Source organism: Drosophila navojoa, chromosome X (assembly GCF_054131105.1).
Source record: "Drosophila navojoa isolate 15081-1374.11 chromosome X, UAZ_NAV_1.0, whole genome shotgun sequence".
Taxonomy (NCBI): domain Eukaryota; kingdom Metazoa; phylum Arthropoda; class Insecta; order Diptera; family Drosophilidae; genus Drosophila; species Drosophila navojoa.
Window position 1 is genome coordinate 7,174,429 of NC_142895.1, and position 26,285 is coordinate 7,200,713.

Genomic DNA, 26,285 nt, shown 5'->3' on the forward strand with positions numbered 1-26,285 from the left:
GTCTTCGCCAATCGCCACTGGCACACACAGTGGCCACTCGCTATGGTCACTTTATTAATGCAATAACAATTTGTTTCCACGAATTCGCTGACTCATTGCCGATGAAATCGGACAAGAGTCGCAAATGGCAGCCAATGTAATTTGTCATAAATTCAACTAACTCGACTGAATCTTAGCTAGCACACACACACTTACACATGCATAGATCTATACATATATGTGTGTATATTTTACATACATAATTAATGAGCGCCCTTATCGAATGTAAATAGGAAAATAAATCAAGCGCCGTTTGTAATTAATTTGTGAGCCGACATCTTGATGTTAGCATCGATGGCAACTTATTTAAATTAATTTGCCAGCCTTATCGATAGAAAAAAAAAGTAGATTGGCAAATATTTAATTGTCTGATAAAAGCAAATATAAAGTGAAATGAATGAAGAGAACAAAGAGAAAATGGTAACTGCAAATTTTTGTTGTTGCTGTAGCTACGATTCTCTCGAATTGCTTTAGAGAAAGGCTGAAATTTACATAAATAGATTGGATTGGAATTGTACATATATAGATGCTTTATATAATGAGAAAGTTCATTATATTCATGAATGCTTATTATACTGTCTCTCTGCTGCTATGTAGACAATATGATCTTGCTTCCTCTTGCTTTGAAGCTGGGGGCGTGTCGATTCAATAAATATTAATTCCGATAACCCAGAAACCAGCTCATTGGGGACATCATCAAACCAGCTTAGGTGATATGTTCTACAGCATTAAGAGTGGGATATGGCTTATAGAATATAACTTTATAGTAATTTCTAAAATTTCTGTTTTATTTCGAGCAACTTAAGAGCTTGAAATTTAGAATACCTACAGGGATTGACTCTTAAAGCTCTAAGACCTTAACGCAGGAAGTTTTAGGTTTTAATGCTGTAGTGATTGGTCTATCCCTAGGAGCACTTCAAATACTAAAGAAAAACGTAAATAAAACCAGATTTCAATCTGGTTTAAATTTAATTGTAAAAAAAAAAAAAATAATGAAATATATGTCTTATGGATTTTTTAGCTTTATTCGTTGCGCTTTTCAAGCCACTCCGAAAGTCATTAATATCAGCTCAGATTATGACTTCCACTTTCATGATGATTCCGTCTTGGGCCGTAATTAATTTATTTGTAATATTCTCGCCGTTGCTCTGACTTATGCCTGGGATTTATATTAATTGCGAGCGCCCAGCGAGAGCTGACAGCATATTTATTACATGCTGCCCGTTGCAGGCGCACACACTGTTACATATCACATGCATATGCATGGCAGCCAGGCAGGTCTGGTGTCTGGTGTAATCGGGTGTTAGTTTGCCGCTGAACTCACCTGAAAGCCATCGTAGGTCCAGGAGCCGAACTTCATCTCGCAGCGCTGATCGTCGAAGGGGAACCAGGTGATGTCGATTTTGCACGTCGACTTGAAGATGCCGGGCGGCACGTACAGGCAGCTGCCATTGTTCCGCACAACCACATTGGTGGCGTAGGTGCCATCGAAGCCTTCGTCCGCGCTGCAAGCAGAATGCAAAGGCAATGCATAAGTCATGGTGCTTTAAATCTCATATGGGGCTGGATGTGAGAGTGTGTATAGTATACAAGTGTGTGCGTGTGTGTGTGTGTGTGTGTGTGTGTGTTAGAGTCTCGTGCTGGCCACGTTGACGCTTTTAATAAGACCCTTTTTTACAGTCGAATACTTGGCGCGGCGCATATGGAAATTTATGTAGCATACTTTTCAGCATAAATCATTTTTGCTCTGCCAGCTGCGCGCTCCTGCCGCCGCATGTGTGTGCGTGTGTGTGTGTGTGTGCGTTCGCCTGGCACTGATTAATGATTAATCTATAGGCTATGCGTGAGCGGCGTTTGCTCATTTTGTACGGTTCAATATTTTTAGAGCTGGCAAAACTTATTTAATATTTATTAATTATACCCAGCTCAATTCGCACGCTGTGCTAGCGGGTATATCGTTACACTCGGCACTGTCCATTCCGGCACTAAATGACCAAATTGTCGCAGCTGTGAATTGCTCTGGCCGACTCGCTCGCCTGGTCATGTCAACAGTTAAATTATGATTCATTATGCCGGGCGTGCCATCTATTGTAGTCACATCATCAAAATCTCAGCCATCTTGAGCGGCCCAGACCTCGCCCCACATGCAAGTAGCTATCATAAAATACTTTTGCGACTGTGTGTGTGTGCGTGTTTGTGTGTGTTTCTTGCTGTTGCTACAATTTGGCATTGTGTCGCCCCTTTAAGTGCGCCAGCCCCCCCGCCTCTTAATTGCTCCTCCGGCCGCTCGGCCATTGTTCCAGCAAGTCATTTACTTTGTCATAAAACTTGCCCAAATACGCATTAAAATTTGTGCGTTTACTGCGCCGCCAGCTGCTCAGCCTCGGCCTCGACTCAGACTCAGGCTCTTTATTATTTGCCATAAAAGCCCAACAAAATTTAAAGACTATTCGCCCAGCTGCCCGGCCAATAGATTAAACACTCTTTTTAACCGAACCACAGCTGAAAAATATCAATAAAAATATATTTAAAATAAAAAAAAATATGTATTTGCCTTTAAAGCGAATTTTGGGCCAACTTTGAGAACTACACACAAAATATGCCAAATTCATCAATTCAGCTAGCCGTGACTACACTGAAAACAATTCTGCTGTAGTTGGCCTGAATGCTGAATAGCAGCAATAGAGATGTCTCCCTATTCTCTCTCTATCTCACTCTCTCTGTCTCTCTTTCTGTCTTTAATTGAGAGTTTATGTAAGAGAGATGTGGAAGTAAGCAGAGAGAGATTGTTGGAGAATGGGAGGAGTAGAGAAAGAGATAAGTGGGTAAAAGAGAGAGAGAGAGATAGGAAGGTAAACACAGATAGAGAGAGAGAGAGAGAGAGAGAGACAATTGAAGAAAAATACGAATACGAGAGAGCGGGAGAATGAGAATGATAGCTGTATAAAGACAGGGATAGCGAAAGAGAGATGGAGGGAGTGACAATGAGAAGGAGATGAAAGAAATCCGTAGATAATTAATATTTATTTTAATTCAATTAATTATCAATAAAGTTTTCGCTAGCTATGTAAATATTTTTAATTTATTATTTTAGATATTTTTTTACAATACATTAAATTGCCATAAAAACGTGAGGAGATATCGCATTGCCTACCGCATTGTTTTCAGTGTATTCTCACGTAATTTTTAGCAAATTTGAACATATTTACATACACATAAGCATATATGTAACACACACGCATACAATTTGGGATAAATTGGGGCTTGAGCGTGGCCAGCAGAAAGGATAGCGCTATTACACAATAAAATTGATAACAACAAAAGAGCGCAACAAGAGAAAGGGGGAGGGGGGGGGGGGGGCTAAAGGGGACGAACGAGGCCGAAACGTTGGCAAACAAATGGCAGCTCATAAACATGAAAAGGATTTTTCCAAAATAAACACAATTTCGTTATTATCAAAAGAGCAAGAGAGAGCGAGAGAGAAAATGAGAGAGTGAGAGAGAAACAAGTTGCGAATGCAAATAAAATTATATGAATAAAGCAATAAAGCCTCAGCCACAAAGCCAATAATGATAACAACAATAATAGCAACGGCTACAGCAATAATCGCTCGAATTTTTTCCTCTCGTTTATGGCAGAATTATAAAGCATCGCACGGCGAGGTGACGGAAGAGGAGAGCGGAGGAGCGGAGTGTGGCCATAAAAGAAGCTGAAAACCAAAAGACAACAGAGTAGAAACTCGAATTGAATTGGCTGCCGTCTATCAAGGTGGCAGCATCATCATCACCTGCCCCTCGCCCCCCACCCAGCCGAGTTCAGGTGTGCGGCAACGCTCTTGTTCTTCCTTTATCGAGTCGCAATCATTTTTATTGCCTGTCCTCATTGATGTCATTATTATTTTCGTTTTCCGTTTTCCTTTTTTGTTTTTTTTTTTTTCAATTGCAATTGTTGATATTATTAGGCGAACCCTTTGGGCTTTAATCAGTCGAGACGTAAGTGAAAAGCCATTTGCTAAATAATGCCTGTGCATAAATCAAGGGACTTCAATTCGATTCGCATCTTAAATCTAAGTCAATATCATATTGAGCAAACACGAAGACAAAGGAGAGAAATCCAATTGAAGTCAGAATTGGAAATTGACAGCCTTTTGAGAGTCGAAAATAAGTGAGAGTGCTCAAGTGCCCCAGGGAGTCGACTCGACTTGGTAATACCCGACAGCGCATGCTGACAGCCTACGATTTGTAATCAGGTATCAGAAAATAATATAATTGTATTACTGTAGTTTGTGGAGAAAGGAGGACGGGATTAAATAAATTAATTTAGAGGTGTGAAGAGGCGGGTGAGGTGAGGGCGGATATACTCTAGGAGATGCTGCACAATACAGGCATACGATAGGCGATCTATAGACCAACTCTGGTTGAGTCTGTATAATATAGGTATCTATGTAGACTCTGCTCATAAATAAGATATTAGCAAATAACTGTTATTTGAAAGAAACCATATTCAATCATCTCGCTCTGAGCAAGAGTCTTCGTTTCTCTTCGCTTTGCTTATCGGTTGATATATTCGTCTCACGCTCTATAGTTTCGGGAGCGATACGATGATGGACTCTCTGATGTGCTTATCACGATCTCGTGTAAGAATCAAAGCAATCAGTTGCTCTATGAGTTTTTTCTTAAAGTGTGAGTAAAATAGAGAGCCGACTAACAGTTATTTCTGAGCTATCGATTATTGATTGATTAGATTATTTAAGATCGAAATAAAAACAAATAACTGAGGTTCTATTACAACTTCTTGGAGTTGAAAGGTATATTGCGCTACATAATCTTAGATATTATTGCAGTGGAGTTCCGAAGATTCGAAATGGCAAGGGGATTAGTTTTGTTTCTATTCAAATATAAATTAATATTATCAATATTGTTTCAAGAGGATAGAATTTTTTCTATTTAATTCGACTTTTGATTTAGGGGAGTACGACTTATCGAGACTCGAGTGTATTTCTTATCAAAGTCTTATATATGTATATTTCTGGGCTTGGACATATTGCCTGGGCTTGTGGCAAATGTTTTTTTTTTTATTATGATAACTATGATTTTCAGTTCGATTCTACATCTACATCAGTTATACATTACTATAATATCTATGAAATACTAAAGATATAGATGTATACATTTTTATTTGACCTTTTTGAATTTATTTTTATTTGCTTTACTCGGTATTTCAATAATGCAAATAGATTGATCGATACTTTGCACTCACCTATTGTACATAAGCACATCGGGTTTCCACAATCGATGGGGCGGTATACGCAAATCCCTGACACCTCCAAACTCGCTGGAATTCCAACGCAAATTCATATCGTTCCATTCCTATAAAATACAGAAACAAACAAAAAAAAAAAGAAAAAGGAAAATGTTAATGCATTGAGATAGTAAATTGATGTGCGGCCTTTTGTTTACTTTAGAAGTGGGTGGAGCGAGAGCGGGTCATAATGCCAAGCAACAAAAGGATTTCTGTCACTGACGTCCGACTTAATTAATTAGAGTCCATTTGTGGAATAACTAAAGCAAATACAAAACGAAGGCGAAATGAATCGAAACGATTTTACGATGCAAATTGTTTATGCTAACCAAATGGGTTTTTTCATTTTGATATTTTAAGAGATTTCAATTTAAAGTGATAATACGATTGTACCAAGGTAAGTGTAATGGAAGTCCATATACATGATTTATTGAACAACTAAGAAAACAGGGTAGACTAATTGAATGACTGATTGATGAAGACTAAAAAGTTTTCTTGATTGATAGACTGCCCGATGGATTGAATAACATACATAATGTTTGATTGAATGATCTTGAGACAGAGAGAAGGTTTGATTGATGAACTGAATGAATTACTGATTGAGCTAGTGCAAGATAGAGGGAATTTGCACCTGATTGATCTCACATGACAAACAATGGGAAAATGATTGATGATGGTTGACTTTAAAATTTACAGATTGTATGGCATCAGTAGATTAATTGAGTCAATGAAATAATATTTGATGAAACGGTTCACAGTTAAGTTCACTGATTTGATTGACAGTCTGCATGAGTGACTGATGGGGTAAGTGACTGAATAACTGCTTGCCAGACTGGTGAACTTTATAATTGAATTACCGTTTGATTGATGACTAACAATGCGACAGATTGACTAACTGACTGAATAATATATAACCGAGAATAATGATTGAGTGGTTGATAAATAATTTGATGGATTGAATTTATAAGAGACTGACTGAATGATTGAGAAACTAAGCAACATAAAAATATATTGATTTACAAACTGATTGATGTGGAAGAATTTGACTGATTAGTCAATCAGCGAAGTGATTGATTAGTAGACTGGCAGACACACTGATAAACATGATTGATGCTGTGATTGAGGGACAATGTTAAGGCAATCCATCTGACTGACTGATTTAGAGACTGACAGACTAACACAACAAAATCATAAGACTAAAAAAATGCAGAGATATTTCAGTATAATATGCTGAAAGCTTTTCTCAATCAACAGAAGTTTTCAAATTGTAATTCCAAACTGTATTTAGCACCGCATCAATTGCGTTGTTCAGAGCCGGAGCCTATTCCGTGAGTTTTTAATCAACCAAAATATCAATTAGCCGTGACCACAGGCCGCGCACACACACACACACGCAATTACACACAGCACAGTCTCTAATACCCTCACACACACGCGCACACCTCGTCCCATTGATCGGGCATTTGCAATGGCAGGAAGGTGTGTTAATCATCAATCATCGTTAAGTGCGCATTTATGGCTGCGTCTGTGTGAGAGAGTTGTGTGTGTGTGTGTGTGTGTGTGTGTATTGGTGTGCTCTGGTATACTCTTTGGCGCATAGCCCGTTATCGTAATTAAATTTGTTGCTTTTGTGACGCTTAAGGCGATTAGCGCATCGATTTGCTGGCCATTGCTAATGTGCAGAAATTGTCGTGTTTGCATTTGATCGCTGCGATTAATCAATACAAGAAGCGATTGCCATCCATTTACCTATCGCATAATTACAAATATTAATCATTCAAACATACGTAAACGCTTCTCTGATTGCCCCCGAAAGCGGAACGCCCAGTAAGCCCCAGACGCTGTAAGTCCAAAGGCACTATAATTAATTTGATGGCGAAAGTCTTAAGTGCTGTCTGGGCAGAAAGTGTTGCCATCCACATACGTATATGTATATAAATATATCATAATATATGTATGTGTGTAGATTTAATCTAATAATAGTAATAATTAGAAGCTTCATACGATTCGCTTAATTATATGAAATTAATGTTTGCTTCGTTAGTTACCCCAGATGGAATAGGAATACCTAAATGTAACTAAATTGCTGGACGGATATCTAACTTATGAATCAGTGTTTATTCTTAGGCAACAAAATATACAAGACTCTTTCAGTTTCGTGCAAATATAACAAAAATCAAAATTGTTTAAGATTTACACGAGTTGGCTGATTTCTGATAATCCTTTTAATCGATAGCTCTAAAATAATAATAGTTATCGTTTTTTTTAAACAAGCCCGCATTAGGCATGCTATGCAAGGATCTACAACAAAAATTTCAAGTCTCTAGCTCTTATGGGTTCTGAGATTGATGCGATCAAACATACAGACGAACAGAGCAAAGTCATTTTGCGGCTTGCCACGCCTTTTTCTGCTTGTTGCATGCATTTCAACATGGCATGGATTTCTTATTTGCAATGGGCTCAGACAACTTCTCTTCGAATCTATCCAGATATTATCAGAATTATCTCAAGCATACTCTAGCTTCCTCTTAGCTCTGCTCTGCCCAGCTATGTCCCCAGCTGGCTTTACTATCTGCCAATTTCATTTCATGCACAATTTGACAAAATATTTGCACAAACTCTGAAGTGATTTTAATCAAGATTTGAGTTCTGGACAATTGCAATTAGGGCAAATATGCTGAAAATATTTGTGCCTAGTGCATTAGAAGCGAGCGGAGTTTATTATCGATTCAGATGGGATTCAATATATATACATATGTATTTATATATGTATTTATATCTGAATGTAAGCTGCATTTTGCGGGCTAATTATGTTGCCGCATGATTTGCCAATTAGGTGGCAAGGCCTTTGATTTGTTGCAACCGCCTTGCCACATGTCACATGCCGCATGCCGCATGCCGCATGCCGCATGCCCCTCGCCCGCAGCTCGCTGGATGAGCATGGCGAAAAGACGTGGGATTGAAAGGATTTAGCTGCGGGCTCAGCGAGCGACTGTGGCGGTGGCTTTGCGAATGCAAATGCGAATGGAAAATGTGCGGGAAAACGCATGAAAAGCTAAGCGAGCGGGAAAACAAATGCCATGGCTGGATGGCATTTGTGGCATTTACGCAATTTTCGCATCTCTCAAGCTATTAAGTGATTTCTTTAGCTCTCTCTCTCTCACTCTCTCTCATTCTCAAGCTCTCCCTCATTTAATTTGGCAAGTGCCACTTTTTTTGCGCAGTGTATATATATATGTGTATTTCCTTATTTTGTTGCTGTTTTTGTTGGTTTTTGACAAATTGCGGCAATTTCATTTGTTGCACTGAGGCCTTAGGCCGAGGCAAATTTATGGCTCGAATGGCAACAAATCTCTTTTGGCCAAGACTCATATGTGCGCCAAAGAGAGGGAGAGAGAGAGAGAGAGAGAGATAGAGAGAGCAGCCACTCGGTTTGACTAATGCTTCTTTTCCATATTGTTTAATACTTCAAGTTTAAACGACTTTCAAACTTACCAATTTGAGCCAAATGTTTGTGATGAGCAGCTGATTCTTTTCATCCTGCAAAGAGAGAGAGAGAGAGAGAGAGAGAGAAATGAGAAAATTGAAAATGAATGCGTAGCCGTAATATCAATATAATCTATGAAAATGACAATTTGAAATGGCTTTAAAAGTTTTTTAGTTAACACACACACACACACACAATCAATTGTTCCCACTGTGTTGGCTCAAGGTGGACAAATTGAAATCAACTTGAGCGAAGTCAATAGAAATTATTTGGCTAAACAGCGCCGGGCTTAGTCCTCTGCACACACACTCGAAGTTAATGGCATGCAAATGAAATTTAAACATTCTCAATTGGCATTTAGCAAACATTTTGACATTGTCAAAGGATAGAGAGAGGGAGGGAGAGGTAGGTAGGTAGAGCAAAGCACATCGAATATTATTATGTTTCAAGTGAACTTTGATCACTGAATCTTGTTTAATTTCGAACGGTTTACCACAAACACTTGCTGACATCCGCTTTCTGCCCCAATGAATGCGTAAAACTGCAATTTTCACATCCTTTTGAGCAATTTCAATTTCAATTTCATTTTCATTTTCATCTCTGCTTGACGTGCATTTAAATAATTTTTGCCTGCCAGTCAAGGTTGATTAGCGAGCGAGCAAAGCTCTTTGGCTCACAGCTTGAGGCTTTGTCAGTGCATACAGTGAGAGGGAGAGAGAGGGGGGAGGGGAGACATAAAGGAGGAGAATACCAACAGTGAGTTTAATTAAGAAAATTTGAAAACTCATTAATCTTGCCTACTGAGTGCTTGAGCAGAAATGAGCAAAAGAATTGATTATAAAACAAATATTTTTTAAAATTTACGTTATTTATTTAACATTTATTGTACAGTTGCATTCATGTCATTATCAGCACATCACTTCAACTGGATAATATTTACAAGATTCTGGCTTTAGCGCTTGCCATGGCAGCTATATGAATGCACCGAACTAATGATGGTGAGCTGCTTGCAATTTAAAGTAGTTCAAGTAGCTTAGAGCTCATATGAATTGTTTAGTTCTCTTTTGGAACTTTGGAACTAGAAGTAATCCCTCATTAGTCTTGAAACTGGACGCCTGCCATGAGCTTTAGCTCCGCATTGTCATTGTCATGTTGGCTCTTGACTAGACTCTAGACTCAGTTTGACTGCATCCACAGCTCCGACCAAGTAGTTCCCCTTTCTCCTCAGTGTCCATTGCAATTGGGGGATAAACATACTTGGATATGACAGCTCTTTCTGTATTATGTACGCTCTCCTCAAGGTAAGCAATTCTCTATACAACGAGCTCGAGCTCTACTAAAATTCTGTTCAAAATATCTACGATTTTTCTATAATTTTTGGTTGCTTATCTGACTATAAAGAATTTTAAGTAAAATGGAAATTAACTTTTGAAAATATTAATATTGTTGCTGGGTCGTTTCAAAGTTTAATCGAAAGTAGCATATCCACTATTTGCATATGCTTAGTACACTGCAAAAAAATACAATTAAATTGTCGTTATCGATAACTTAAGCAGAGCCTAAAGTGTAATTATGGAAGCTACTATCACTCTTGCTGGCTCGCATCAAATTTAATAGACAAAGGATCAAAGGTCAAAGTTGAACTGTGGATCTATTCTGCAGCTAAAGCAGAGCAGAATCACATAGAAGGGCGCTTTGTTAGCTGAATTGAAGAAGAGAAAGAGATGGCATGTAGGTCTCTTACGAAAAGTGTGACAGAGAGTGAGAGAGAGAGAGAGAGACCTAGAGAGTGTGTGAGAGAGAGAGAGTGAGTGAGAGAGAGAGAGTGAGAGAGAGCTAGAGAGTGAGAGAGAGCTAGAGAGTGAGATAGAGCTAGAGAGTGTGTGAGAGAGAGAGAGAGAGAGAGAGGGTGAGAGAAAGAGGCTAAAGAAACACATGCAACTCGTCTTAGAGCCTAGCTAGCTATACATATATGTATATATATATACATATATATATCTGAATATGGAAAGCAGTCAACCAGATCCAGCTCCGACACACATTTGTATATGTATGTATATAAGCTTCATCAGCTGCAGAGGCTGCTTTAATGATGTCTGCATTAAAAACCTCGCTAGCGAAGCTAATTGCCGATCTCTAGTATATACATTTCTACACACACATATACATATATAGAAGTACATATTTGCACTGTCTGCTATTTATTACGATTTGCGCTCTATTTGCTCGCTGGCTTCACCTATTGAATTGTCAAGTATTGTGCACAATTTGCCGCATGCCTGGCCTCAATAATATTTGTTAAACACATAAATAGCTCGGAAAGAAATAAACAAGCTCAAGCAAATTACTGAATTAAATTGCTAATGGCATTAGGCCAGACAGACCAGAGAGAGAGAGAGAGAGAGAGAGAGAGTCAAAAAAACCAGAAGAGGAAATTTTATTTTACTTTTATTTTTTTTATATTGAATTCCATTGAATTGTGGAGGTATTGCTTGACTTTGATGCTCAAGATTAAATATAATATTTGCCGAATGAATCAATATATTTCGAATTCAATGATTATCATTCAGTTATGTATACGCACCGTTAGACGCATTGATGAGCGCGCACACAAAAGCGTTGCTCAGCGTCTGTCAGGGCCAGAGATTGTTGTTGTTGCTGTTGTTGTTGCTGCTGCTGTTTGTGTCTCATTAAAGAACGGAAATCAAAATAGACAATGAGCTGGCCAAATTGCATTCGAGGCGTTCGCTGGCAGCATTCGATTCATTTAGCCAACAAACAGCCCTGTTGACTGTTTACATGACATTTTCATAATCAAACCGTGTGGACAGCTCAGGCTCATCTGGCTCTGGTCCGTTCGCGGCGCCAGCTCGATATGATTAACATATAAATTAAAAACTGAATTCCTCGCAATGAGGATGTGCCCTTCGTGCCGGGCATTCAAAGTTTGTTTGTCGACCAAATTGCAGCGTTTTCTGGACTCACGATTCTCTCTCTTTACTCTGCTTTGCTCTGGCAACACTGTTTGACCTTTTGGCTTATTAGATGCTGGCGCTGGCGCTGCTGCTGTTGTGGCTGTGGCTGCTACTTGTGACCAAACGAGGGCATTTTGTGGCCAGAAGCCAATTTGTAAGTGGCAACAACAGAAATCGACAAGCAGGCAAATGCCAACGACTCCTCCCTCTGCCCTCTGCCCGCTGGCCAAATCCTCAGTTTAGGTGACGAATGTGTGCTTGCGGTTTGTTAAATGGCAAACTAAAAGCGCTTGCCCAAAAACAGGAAATCAAACCCAACAGCAATAGCAATGGCAACAACAACAACAACAACAACAACAACAACAACATTGTTGCTGTTTAAAGGCGGAAGTATGCGTGGCCCCTAGAGCATGAGTAGGAAATTGTACAAGATCTGTTATAAATTGTAAAAAGGTTTCTCAGTTCCAAGCAGGCACACACACACATACACACACCCATATACACAACACACCCTTACGACCGCAATGGCAAAGCAAATTGGCATTTGGATGAGGTGAATCCTGAAATGTGCAACTCACAATCAAAGCAAAGGCTTGAAAATGTGTGTGTGTGTGTGAGGGTGTGTGTGTGTGTGTATGCTTGTTAAATTTACCTGTATCTACTGTTTGGTTTTGTTAACTCTGAACTAATTCTAATTATAATTTAAGTTGAGCCAAACAAAGTAAACAAAAGTTTCATTTAACCCTCCCGGTTGTATATGAAGCCAAAAGCCCAAGGCCAAAATTGTAAGTGACTAATTTTTAATTCATTTGTAATTTATTATTAACTTGAATAACAAATAGGTAAGATATTGGGGTCTTGGTACTACTTTTATTACTTCTACAAGACCAATGAAGACATTGAAAATAGATAATCAGAGTTGACTTTGTAAAAACATAGTCGAGTCTCGATAATATGTAACCCCGCTAAATCAAAAATCGCAATAGATCGAAAAAATTCTATCCTCTTAAAGAAGTTCTTTCTCGATAATTATCGATAATTTCAATTTCTGTGTAAATCAAAGCAAAAACTGATTCCCCTATCATTTCAAACTGTCTGAGCTCTACTGTATATGTAATAAATAGATAGAGACGTGCCAGTCTCTATTAAGTAGCCATATTATGTGATCCATCCGCCTATCGGACCATCCGCCTCTCCAACTCAAGTTTAGTGCTCCTTTCATACGTATTTAAATTGTATATAATCACACTTAAGTCCACTATTCACATACACATAGCTGCCGTAGCCCCCATTAACATCTGTATGAAACTCTTCACATCCTATATAAGACATAAACAAATGTTTTATACAGACGGTTATTAATTATTTTCCAGATTTTCATATGAAAAACTTTCAAGTTGCGCAACTTTTCATCATCTTCGTCATAGCACAGTGCCCCTCAAAAATCAGCGTTCCGATGGCAGCTAATGGCCACATGGATTAATGAAGCTGACCAGAAAATCATCAAAGAGTGAGAAAACAAAAACTTTTTGAAAACAAATTCAAGCAGAGGTCGAATAAAGGGCAAAAGGGCCACCATACCTAAAAATATTCATGCTTAATGGATATATCTTCATTCATTCCTATAGAGTATGTCATTCAAGATATTTGATATCTTTTGAGTATTTAGGTCGAGTTGTGGAGCATGCAACAACAGCAGCAAATGAAACAGTTGCAACATGAAAATAATCATTGCAAATTGTCATTATCGCATTCTCTCTCTCTCTCTCTCTCTTTCTCTCTCTCTCCCTTTCCCTCATAGGTTTAATTGTTGTTGCTGCTTGGTTCTCATGAGTTTCGAATTTGATTTTACAATGATTGTCGATACATTTGGCTCTTTTTATTTGTGTCAACGTTGTCACAATTTGTTGTTGTTGTTGTTGTTGTTGCCAGCCCCATAAATGGCAAGTCATTTGTCATGTATATGCGAATTACATGTTGTATTCGTCATCAAACATAGGCCTCAGCCCCCGCCTGCCACTCCCTCAGCTCAGCTCAGCCCCCGGCCCCATTCATCTCATAAATCATCCACACATTATAATCAACGTAAAATTTGTTTGCCTTTTTGCCAGTCACATTTCTCATTCGCACACACACACACACACACACACACACACACACACACACACACACACACACAGTGTATGCATTAAGTATTTGCTATTATTGAATGTGGAGCATTTAGACATAATTGCAAAAATTGTCAGCTAAGCAATTGTCAATCGATATCAAGCAAAGCACTGCTGTCTATCACTGCTGTCTATCAAACACAAAGATCATGATATATGAGATGTAATAATCACATCGTAGATGATTCATTATTCATTTGCTTCCTTTAATCGATGCAAGCCAAAATCTGAGCGCTAGCTCTTATTTTAAGGACTTATCACACGAGCTTCAATCAGTCAATCACTTGGACATATACTTTTATGTATGAATGCATATATATATTTATTGACAAATAACTATTTTGCAATCTCATCATCAGTTATATCAGTCCTTGCATTACTCGTTCCATTATCCATCAATCAATCAATCATAAAGTAGTTAAATGTTACTTTATGATTTTCAATGTAGTTCCTCTTACTCTTTATTTTTATACAGCTCAATCAATTATACAGCTCAATCTTTAAGATGTCATCTTCAATCATTTGCCTACATTCATCTAGCAATCAATCATTCAATCATCACACAAACTTCTATATGTCTGCTTAATTCTCTATAATATGTACATACAAATTAAGTGATGTTAACATGATGTTTTCATATTTAATAATCTTATCTACTCAATCATCAATCAATCAATCAAACGCCAATATAGTCTATATATATATCTGTGAATATTCATATGAATTTATAAATTATTTTTGTATATTTATTTAATCCACATCCTTCATCATCAATCACTCAATCATGGCATATACCTATATTTTAATTTATTATTTATTAATTTATTGCTCGGCCTGCTAGCCGCGATCATCAATCAACGTCAATCAATCATCGAGAAATGCATGCCAAATTTATTTCTGGTTTCGCTCAATTAACGAGTGCAATGAATATTCGACTAGCAGTTGAATTAATTCATGAACAGCATTTGTTTGTTCAATTTATTCACTGTTGGCGGATGCCCGCGGAATTATGCGATTCCATTGATGCGTGCGCGTTTTATTTGTTGTTTGTTATTTGTTGTTTGTCGCTTGTTGTTTTGCTCCTTTTCAGCGGCACTAAAGTCGCTATGAATTATTTAAAATGTTCGATGAGCCGATGAGTTTTCCGCACAATACTAATAGCTGCGTAGAAAAACCCTATATATATATATATAGATGTACGAGGTATGCTCTAAAACTATTGGAAAACTTCATGTGTTTTGTAATTTACTATAATTTAAACTTTTTGTCTTCATTCATTTATGATTATTAATTTTATCACTTTCAAAGTAATCAAAATATCGGAAAATTCGTATATCAAAGTTAAATATCGAGTATAAAATATCGAAAGAATAATACAGAAAATAGATTATTGGCAAATGCAAGACCAAGAGCCGAAAAAAACTGAAAAATTGCATATCGAAATGGAATATCGAAAATCGAATATAGAAAATCGAATCACTAATATTGAATATATACTATCGAATGTTGAATACGGCAAAGAGATTATAGAAAATCGCAGATGGTAAATCCAATATGCATATGCACATTCAACATTTCCTAAACTGCTTGAACAAACCTCGCTTATACATTATTTTTTCATATTTTTAATCTAACCGTTGAGCTTAAATCTCAGTGCTTGAAATGCATACAAAATTGCAATATTTCATTTATTTATTTGTTATTTTTACTTTTGATATGCAATTTTTTGCTTTATTCTCATACATTTACATCAGCAAATGGCATTTAAAGCACCTATGAGAGGATTTCTTCTGGCTGTGCTGTGCGCCTCGTTAATGAGCCAAGCGAATCCGATTGCCAGCTGAGCTAGCTGAGCTGCTGGTCCAGTCCAGTCACGTTACCATGTTGGCCTTGCTGCCGGACAGGCGGACAGGACTGGGCCAGCAAGCAAGTGGAATTGACAAAAAAAGAAGAAGAAGAAGATGATGAAGAAAAAAGAAAAGTAAGACGAGAACAAAAGCTGGCAGCGCACGCCCGCTGGCCACGTGCAAATGACAGCGCTACATAAGCAGGCAAGCGAAAGGGCAATGGAGAGGGCAGTGGAGAGGGCAAGGGCGAGAGCGAGACCGAGAGTGTGAGCGTGGGCTGCTAAAGCATACAAGCACACACAGACAGACACACAGACAGACACACACGCAAAGAGAATAAGCTTTGGCTAAGACAGAATTCATTGCCATTGCCACGGGTATCAAATGCACTTTTTAAATCACAAACTCAACTCGCACACACACACACACAGGCAGTCGCAGCTGCGTTGACGTCGGCAGCGACGCTGTTGCCATTGACATTGCCTGTGCTGCTGCTGTTGCTGTTGCTGTCGCTGCTTAAAAAGCAAAAGTTATTCTCTTGCTCTGCAGCAGGACTAGGTTTTAAGTTCCGGTGGCATTTCGTTTTATATATATGTATATATATATTTTTTTTTTCTCTCTTTCTCTTTTATTGCTATTTCTTTGGCATTTCGTGCTGGGGGATAAGTTTTCTTCAAAGGAAATTAAAAGCGAAACGAGGAGCGCCGCATTTGGTAGGCGGACGGCCGCGACGGCGGCAGCGGTTGCTGCTGCTGCTGCTGCTGCTTGCACACTTCCGTTGTGTGTGGGCTGCTGACATTTGCCTTCACCTTGACTCGGTCGAGTTCACAGCGTGCGTACCTGTGTGCCCCCAGTTACACACATTTGCCAAATGTGCGTGTGTGTATGTGTGCGTGTGTGTGCGTGTGTGTGCAGCTGATATGGCAACACAAGCTGGCGATAAAAGTTGCTTATTGGAAAAGTTGAGCGCAGCAGCTTTAAAGCCAATTGGCAGCTGATAAATGGCCAACGATTTAATGTGCGACTGGTAGAGAAACACACACACACACACACGCATAAAAACATATATGCACATATATACAAATCTTTATATATATATGTGCATTTAAGAGTCTGCGACTGCGACCACTGCGGCCACTATGCAAATCAAAGGCAACAGCAAAAGCTAACCAGACAGTCGTCCGCGACGGCAGTGGGAGGGAGACAGATACATGTGCATGTATGGAGAGTAAGAATAGAGAAATTAGTATTGTGCGAGCTGACGCAAATAAACAATCAAAGCGCTTACAGTGCTAAAACACAGACATCGACATCGACATCGACAGCGCTGCCGTTGTCGCTGTCGCTGTCGCTGTCGGTGCGTCGGGCTCTTTAAGCTCACGTGCTGCTGGCTGGCTTTGTTTTACAATTGTCTATGCAAACAGCAACTGCACGAGGAGCGAGAACAAAAACAAAAACATGCAAACTGGAGCAGCACCAGTGACAGAATAAAAAAAACAAGCGATGAAAAAAAAAAAAAAAACGGCACGCAGCGTATGCAAAGCTGAATAACGGCAGAAACCACGACAGCAGCAAACACAGCAACGGCAGCAGAATTGCACACAAACAAACCAAGCCGCAGATGCAGTAAGTAGCGCAAGAGAGATGGATCAAGCGAGCGAGCAAGTGTGTGAGGAGAGTGTGAAGAGTGTGGAGAGTGTGGAGAGTGTGTAGAGTGTGGAGAGTGTGAAGCGTGTGGAGAGTGAGCGAGTGAGCGAAACTCTAGACGAGCAATGCAACAGAGCAGACAGAGTATGCTCTCAGCAAACCATGCTCAACCACAAGCTTACTCACTCGCACTCACACTCACACTCGTGCGCTCCCATTCCGCGGCAGCTCGTTTTCTGGCCAACGTTAATTGAATGAAACTAAGTGTATTTATGCGAGTGTGCGAGTGTGTGTATGTGTGTGCTGTGTTGTGTCTGTGAATGGCTGTGTGTGCGTGTGTATAGTGTGTCGGCATCGCTTTATTTAAAAATAGCGCCTTTGTTTATGCTACGGACCTATTTCGCTTGTGTAAGGTGCACACAGACACAAACACACACACACACACACACACACAAACACAAGCTCACATAGAGAGAGGACACACAGATGCACATGGAAGTAGACAACTGCATACATGCAAACATATGTATGCGGATCTGATTGCTACAGTGTTTTTTGAATGCCTCTATGCATGTTTGTAGTACACTGTGCAAAACACTGACAGAAGTGTTGGCAAGCATTTAAGTGCATTGACATTGGCACTGCTGAGAGCTTTGATATCAAATGGCGTTGGATATAATGAAAGTGCTTTAATTAATGAAAAAACAAGACCATTAAGAATTTAGTTGCAGCTAACAAACATTATCATGATTAGTCTGATTATCATAGTAATTAAGATTACTTTTAAAATTGAAATTATAACTGTTTTTTAGTAAACATTTTGCAAATTGTAGTTTTTATTTATTTAATCTGATTTCAAATTCATGCATTTACATTATCACAATCACTATCATCACTTCAAGTATTATTTTCATTTAAAAATAAAATCAACATTTTGTTTTTGTTTTTAATTTCTCAATAATCTTATCTAACCAATCCACTCATCATCATTACTGTCATTACAATCATTATTTTTATTGCCAAATGTTGATTTTGATTGCATTGTGTAAATCGTTTTCAAACTGGGGAGAAAACCGCAACACAAAAAGGAATGCAAAAGCAAAACAACTAATTAAATACCCAAAAGAGTGCACACAAAGGGAATTAGGTGAGAGGACGAGAGAGAGAGAGAGAGAGAGTGGGATAGACATAGCTGTCTATCTAGCGGTAGATAGATATATGCTCACACACACACACACACACACATTATTGTGCAGCTGCTGGAAGGGGAAGGCAGGATGGGAAGCGCAAGCGAGAGATTGTGCAATGATACGAAACCGAATTCAGAAATAATTTGTGCCACATTCGAACTATTCATGGACTTGTTCCGGACCGAGCGTCCCCCTGCCTGCGCCTTTCTATTTGATGCTGTGCCAAAATTTAATTTTACGCCGCCACGAAACTGGCTTATTTATTTATTTTAATTGGATTTAATTGAATTTGTTTCTAGCCGCACTAAAAAAAAAAAAAGAAACAAAAATCGGATGGACGAGTTTTGCCAACATTTCTGGCCCTGTCTTTGCCCCTGCCACAATGATTACGCAATTATGCACTAAATTAAAAGCTTTCACACACGCACCCACACACACACACACCGACACACGCCCACGCCCACGCCCACACCGCACATACTGACAAATGCATGTGTGCTCGTACTGTAAATTTCCATAGTTAGCAGTTCAAATTGTTGAGCAAATTTGTCAAAATAAAAAAAGAGGAGAAAAAAGCAAACTTTGAAATAGCGAAACGAAACGCAAATACGAGGCGGGCGCCGCCATTGCCAGGCGCTAGAGCGAGAGCGACATAGTGGTCAAGAGCGTTGGGCGAATGGGGGAGAAGCAGGCGAATGGAATGGAATGCTTGCTGACAGAAATGATTGTTTTTCGGACTGCAACTGGAACTGCAGATGCATAGTGGCAAATGGCAAAAGAGAACGGGGACGGGAGCATGGAGCGGCAGCCCAGGGCCGCAGTGGTGCACCGGGGTAAAGAGGCTTGTTTTGTGGCATTGCATAAAACTAATATATGCTAAATTCAATGGGGGACGGCCCGACGTGATGGTCAGCGAGGGGTCAGTTGATTGCGTCGGACGTGTTGGCATCGGCGATAAATATTTTGTAATTTGCCCGCATTTTGTTCAGCGTCAAATGCAATTTTAAATGAGCATCTGCCAGACACACACACACACACTCACGCGTACACACACTCACACAGGCAAAGGCAAAAGGCAGAAGCGCTGGCGAAAAGGCGTGCGAGTGGGTGAAAGCAACTCAACAATTAATTAGAACGGTAAACAAACCACACGACCGCACACACACACACACACACATACTTACAGATGCTGCGGTCAACGTTTAATGTGTAGAAGAAGAGATAGAGTACCAGAGAAAGAGAGAGGGAGATAACTGGCTACAGTTGCTATAAAAGCTCATCAGCTGGCGAATTAAGGAATTGGCTTTGCATAGTTTTGTTGCAGTTTCAAATTAAAAATTTATAATTAAACATTTTGTATCTACCTTTAGAGAAAATATGTATGAAATTCTGCACAGCTATGTGTGCTCTAGTCTGGCTCGTGCCGATCAACTATTGCCTGCCCATGGGAAGTTGCATGTCTAAGTTGCATGTGTGTAAGCGAGACAAGCATTGCAACAAACATGCTAATACAGAGTAAATATGTCTGCTCTACTCAGACTTATTGCGATCAAGACTAACTTCGGCTGTATATTGCACATGACTACTGAGATCACTGCCTATTGGAAGTTGCGCGTTTACACATAAGTGTGCGAGCGAGATAATCATATTAACTTCTCAAGTACTGCTGTCAATTGCTATAGTAGGGCAGACAGCTGCTGCTATGAATATGTCCATATATGTATGTAGATGCCTGTTAATATTTGCATGTGTATATTTTGATGGCTGATCGCACTTTCTCTTTCACTCTCAAGTGCTTGAAATCGCATTACAAATGGCGTAAACTCAATATGCATTAAGAGTTATTATAGCTCTGTTACAGACTATTTTGACCCATCAGGCAAAATGAAAAAATATAAATGAAATATGGCATAAATAAGTGAATGGGCTTTTAAGCGTTTATGTGCTTGGCATGCAATTAATTAATGATATTAACTTTTTGCTTTACTTCATGCTAAATATGTGCATATACTGTTTTTTTTCTGTTTTTTTTTTTTTTTCTTTTCCGAACAAACATACAATACAAGTGACCGCTGTGAATGACAACAACTGCAATAAGAACTGCTGAAAATGGCATGAATTGTGCACAAATTTGGTTTACAAGTCGAGCAAAACTCTCGTTAATAAACGCTTCACACAAACAAACACACAGACAGGAAACATATAAAACAGATTCATATGCAATACAAACATACATATGGATGTGTATATGTGTCTAGCTGTATAGACAGTATGATACTCCCTAATTATTATATTAGTTACTAAATCCAACTTTTTGTTAGTTTTATTTTGATAATATAATGTATTTATATATATACATATATTGTATATGTAAAGAAAGTACACATTATTCTCATTCATTAGCATACCCGCTTGTCGCATTTGCATAATCAACAGGGTACAAATAGCTCGAAAATATTAAAACAGAAAATAATAATATGGCATTTATCCGCTGGTGCGCATTTCAATTGCAAGAGCCAAAGATGCTGATGAGGTGGGTTGCAGCAGCCAAACGGGGCGTGCTGGCGCTTGCGGCTTGTAGTATAAAGTGCTTTTGTTTATTTGTATAATTTATGGTTGTTGGCCATTTTGCGCGGTGGGCGGGCCACAGTATCATATGCGGCTGACAATCTGACATGCATCCATAAGCACACACACACACAGAAAGATACTTACGCACGTGTATATGAAGCCCGGCAAAATGTGTAGCATACTTATCTGCGCCGGCTGCGTGCGTGCTTTAATAATGCCTTTTATGCCCATAATATGTTAAACAGAGATGACAGACAGAGAGAGAGAGAGAGAGAGAGCGAGCGGGAGAGCGCGAGAGAGACAGGAACAGCAGATGCCTGACATGTGCATATGGCAAATAGGTTTCGCGGTGGTCAACCAAAGACAACTGGACATGTGGCACGGCACAGTAGGAGGTATGCGTGTGTGTGTGTTCTCTATTTGTTAGAGCGTCGCGTAATTTGATATGCCAAAGTTTTTCGACACTTAGTGAAACATATTTCAGCAACGTGCTTTCATCCATATTTAATTGTTTTAATGCCGGCAGTCGAAATGCCGAAAAAAAAAAAAAATGAACAGAAAAGAGAAACAATAATAATAAAGTAAAATAATACAAGAGCAAAAACATGGGCAAAATGAAAAAAAAAAAGAGCAACTCGCGAAATTATGAATTCATATGGCAAAAACGAATCGACCGAGCGAGCGACCCAACAATTATGATCGGGCAGCGCGCATTAAATATACAGAGCAATTCATTAACGCTCACGAATTTATTCATATTGTTATGCCGTGGGCGCTCTACATAATTACTCGAATTTATATTGATAAATTATTCAGAATTCAATAATGATTGTGATAGACTGATTATAGATTTAATTGTGTGTTGGAAAACTTGATAATAAACTCCATAATATATAAATGATTTAATTGATTATATTATTAAAGTAGATTTTATTTAATCAAATATGTTGCGACACCCACCCAGTTCGACTTTACATTTTATGGACCAGATTATGGCTTCGTATGTCAATTTGATCGTATGATGCGTACATTATGATATGATCTTTTCAAAAAATGAAGATGAACTTAATTACATTAAGTCCTGATTGGCTGCAACTGATGGAGCTGTGTTAAAGTGAGCTGAAAATTATATCCACTTGAGTTTGCGTTTTTGTCTAGCGCAGCGCATTGCTGGGCTGTAGCTAAGAAGCTATAAAGATATCAAACTACCTGAGAGAGAGGGAGATAAAGATAGTACCGGCTGCTGCACAAGTATCACAACAGAGGATGCACGCCGAAAGTGGAAGAGAGACAAGCATAGCAAGCAACTGTAGTCCATCGTGCTGTTAAGCGAGACTGAAATGGCTCGCCAGCTATGATCATTTAGCTTTTCATTGGATGAGAAGAAGCGAATATAAATGGTCATTCAGGAAATGGCGAACAGCAGCACAAGTTTGATACGTGAATGTCTCCAAGTCAACTTCAACTTTAAAAAATTCATATAAGCATATGAAATCATCTTAAAATTATCTTAGTCAAAGCTAACAGATAACCACGCACAAGATCTTAAAGCTGGTACTCATATACGTTTAATAATTCCATTGAATCAGCTACTACAATAATAGACTATGTTGTCTTTGCTGGCTTTTATGCCATGGTCAAATTGTTATGCCAACTACATTGACTGCTGCTTAATCGATTGGCCATTGGGCCAGACAATACCATGGAGCAGCCATTACTTTAAGCTGTGTCACTCAAAGTCAGGCTGTTAGTGTGCAGCATAACGGTGCGTGCCAGAGCAATTACATGCATTATGTGAAGCTGTGTTACACACACAGAGAGAGAGAGAGAGAGAGAGAGAGAGAGAGAGAGGGTGACAGATAAATAGAAAGAGAGAGTGTGTGTTTGAGTGCGAGCTAACAGTTGCGACATGCAAACATTAGTTTTAGTGAACATAAATGCTGCTATTTTGTCACATAAAGTGTCAACAGTTGACAGTTCCAACTTTGCACAATTTACGACATTTGCAACGACCGCCCGCCCGCTCGCCCCCCTCTGGGGCATGCAACGTACAGTTGCCAATTCACATTTGCATTACAATCGTACACAATAGACACACACAAACACACACACACACATACGTAGAACAGATAGAATAAGCGAGTGGAAGAGAGATAGATAGAGTTGTGCTCAACTCCACTTCAGTCACTCTCCGTCTCCCTCCCACTCTCTCTCCATCACTATTTCGTTCCGTTGGTCAACCGACCGCAGCAGCTGCGCTCATCTTAACCAATGGGTGGGCGGGCTGCTCGCTTGTCTTTATTTGTGGAGTGGGAGGCGTGTTCAATGTCTGCTGGTTAAATTGGGCTTATTGTTTGAATAGTCATTTGTTATAAAACGATAGGCGCATCAAGTTAATTGCCAATTAGATATGTGAGGCATTAACTAGTTGTTTATTATTATATTTCAACTGTCTGCTGGACAAGCTCATGTGTATGTATGTATGTGCGTGTGCGAGTGCGTGTGTGTGAGTGCGTGCGTGCTCAGAGTCACTTGTCACTTGTGTTGATTGAACGCACTCAAACCAGTGCGGACAGCAGCGTAATTAATACTACTTCAACATATTAATTAGCTGCCTGCTCAATGACACACACCACCATCGCCTTCAGCCCATCATCCACCCTTGCCACGCCCACTATCGTGGTATTTGCGAAAGTTGGGGCGCACTGGCGACAATATGATGTGCAAGACTGGCAAGTGGCAAAGTGTCAGGCACAAATGGGAAAGAGTGCTCTAGGTGGGCGTGCATGACTAGGAGATATCCAGGAATAAACAGTCGCTGCGTTGAGCTTGCATCGATTTAGCTTGGGCTGAGCTTATTGACTTTACTATGGGAATCTAGAATAATAATTATTATTCTATCATATTATTGAAAGCTATAATTGTCATTGTTATTATGTTTCCACATTCCATTCCATTGCGTTTCATTCCACATGACACATACAATCGCAGCTATTCACTAACCTCTTGCCCTGGGCAGAGCTTGAAATGTAATACCGTGTGAAGTGCGTCGGGGTATTTCCTAGTCGAGCACTTCACGCGCTCGGGCTTGTTTATTTATGGCAGCTGGCAGCTATTATTATTATTATATATGCATAAACAACACAGACAATATTTTTATACACAATTTTGTTTACAGCGGGCACGCGGCTCACCCTTTGCGGCAAATATTTAGAGGCTTTACGGCAAACCAAGTCCAATCAGTGTGCACGTGTATGTGTGTATGTGTGTGCCTGGCATATAACATTCTCAATTAATGTCGAAATACGGCTGGCACCAGCCCCAAGCAGTTGCAAATTGCGTATGCCAGAAAGCCATTGCACTCCGGGAAAAAGGAACGACGAGCCGTTCTCTGTGTGTCTGTGTGCGTGTGTGTGTGTGTGTGAGAGCTTATAGTGATTTGCCGGCATGAGGTGTGCGACGTGATGTGCATTGGAATGTCGCCACGAGCAGAACGTAATAATACATCCATCATTCGAGGTGTAGTAGGCCGGGGGCTCTCGATATCAGAGCAAATCAAAGGCTAATAGCACAGTTGCTACTGATACGAGACGGTGTGAGTGCTGTCAACTGAGTCAACAAAATATATAAAAATACATGTAAGCAAAACGAGAAAAAATTTCGATCTAAAATTGTGTAGAACATCAGAATTTTTATTTACAGTTGACTCGCTTGGGCATAAATGGAGCGAATCAAATTGGAGTCCTCGGAGGGGGAAATCTTCGAAACGGATGTGCAGACGGCCAAGTGCTCGATGGTCCTCAAGACAATGCTGGAGGATTGCTGCCTGGACAAGGCCGACGACTCGGTGGTGTCGCTTTCCAACGTCAGCTCGAACACGCTGCGCTATGTGCTCTTCTGGGCGGAGCATCACAAGAATGATGATCCCCCGACGGATGACGATGCGATGCCCGAGCCAGCAGCCGGCAGCATCAGTCCCTGGGACATGGAGTTCATCAGCAAGGTGGACCAGTCCATGCTCTTCCAACTGATGCTGGCCGCCCACTATCTGGACATGCGCGGCCTGATGGACCTGACCTGCCGCGCCGTGGCGCTGATGATCAATAACAAGTCACCGGCGGAAATACGACAAATATTCAATATACATCCGCAGCCGCTCAATGATGGCGAGTAGCTGGAGGCTGACGACGACTCGGCGTCTTCGAGCTGCTGCCCAGCTGCTGTGCTAATGTTGAAATAAATACACTGTCGGCTGGGCTGCAATGGAGGGGGCGCCGAATCCAAGTTCCTGGGCTTAACGCGGCAAACAAACAAAACACACGCAAAAAAAGCAAAAAAAAAAAGAAGAGAAGCAAACACACACACACACACACACACATACACACACACACACACACACACACACACAACACAAATACCAAAAATATATGTGAAGAAATGAGAAAAAAATGAAATAAACGAGGCAGCGCATTGAGGCCGCATTTGCCAAACGCGGCAGCCAAACGCACATATTCAGCACAATAAAAAGCAAGCAAATCTGTTGGAAGCTCTGCATCTTATCGCTCGATACACACACACACAAACAAACACACACATGGAGAGAGAGACTGAGCGGGGTAAGTGGGCGTATTGGGGTTGAGAGTTACGCACAATTTGTATACCCTAAACTTGTAGAAAATGCGATTTCTGGGTATATTGGTTTGTGCTGCGTGACGCGGGGCAGATCCCATAAGGTACATACATACATGAACACATACATATATATAGAGAAGCTATAGATATACTAGACCTCTCTCTGCCCCACAGTTCGTTCTTACATCTAGCCGTTTGTCCATTCGTAGAACCATTCGTCTATCCGTGCACTCGTAGGTCGAATTTTCTGTACATCTATTCATCTGTCTGCCCGCCTATCTGTTCATCCATCCGTCCATCCATTGGTCAGTCTGTCTCTCAGTCTGCCCAGACGTCTGCCTGTCCGTTTGTTCCTTCGATCATCCGTCCTTTGGTTCATTTGTACATCTATCCATACTTCCGTCCATCTATTCAATTATCCGTTTACC

At 39.9% G+C, this 26,285-nt stretch overlaps 1 protein-coding gene and 1 pseudogene across 1 annotated transcript in view; one reads left to right on the forward strand and one right to left on the reverse strand.

The window, feature by feature from the left end:
* nAChRalpha7 (nicotinic Acetylcholine Receptor alpha7) overlaps positions 1–26,285 on the reverse strand; it is a 162,084-nt gene that overhangs the window by 47,218 nt on the left and 88,581 nt on the right. Inside the window, 3 exon segments of the mRNA XM_089263333.1 lie at positions 1,364–1,544; positions 5,299–5,408; positions 8,836–8,880. Coding sequence (XP_089119459.1) covers positions 1,364–1,544; positions 5,299–5,408; positions 8,836–8,880 — 336 coding nt within the window.
* On the forward strand, positions 24,890–25,771 carry LOC149090567 (S-phase kinase-associated protein 1 pseudogene; annotated as a pseudogene).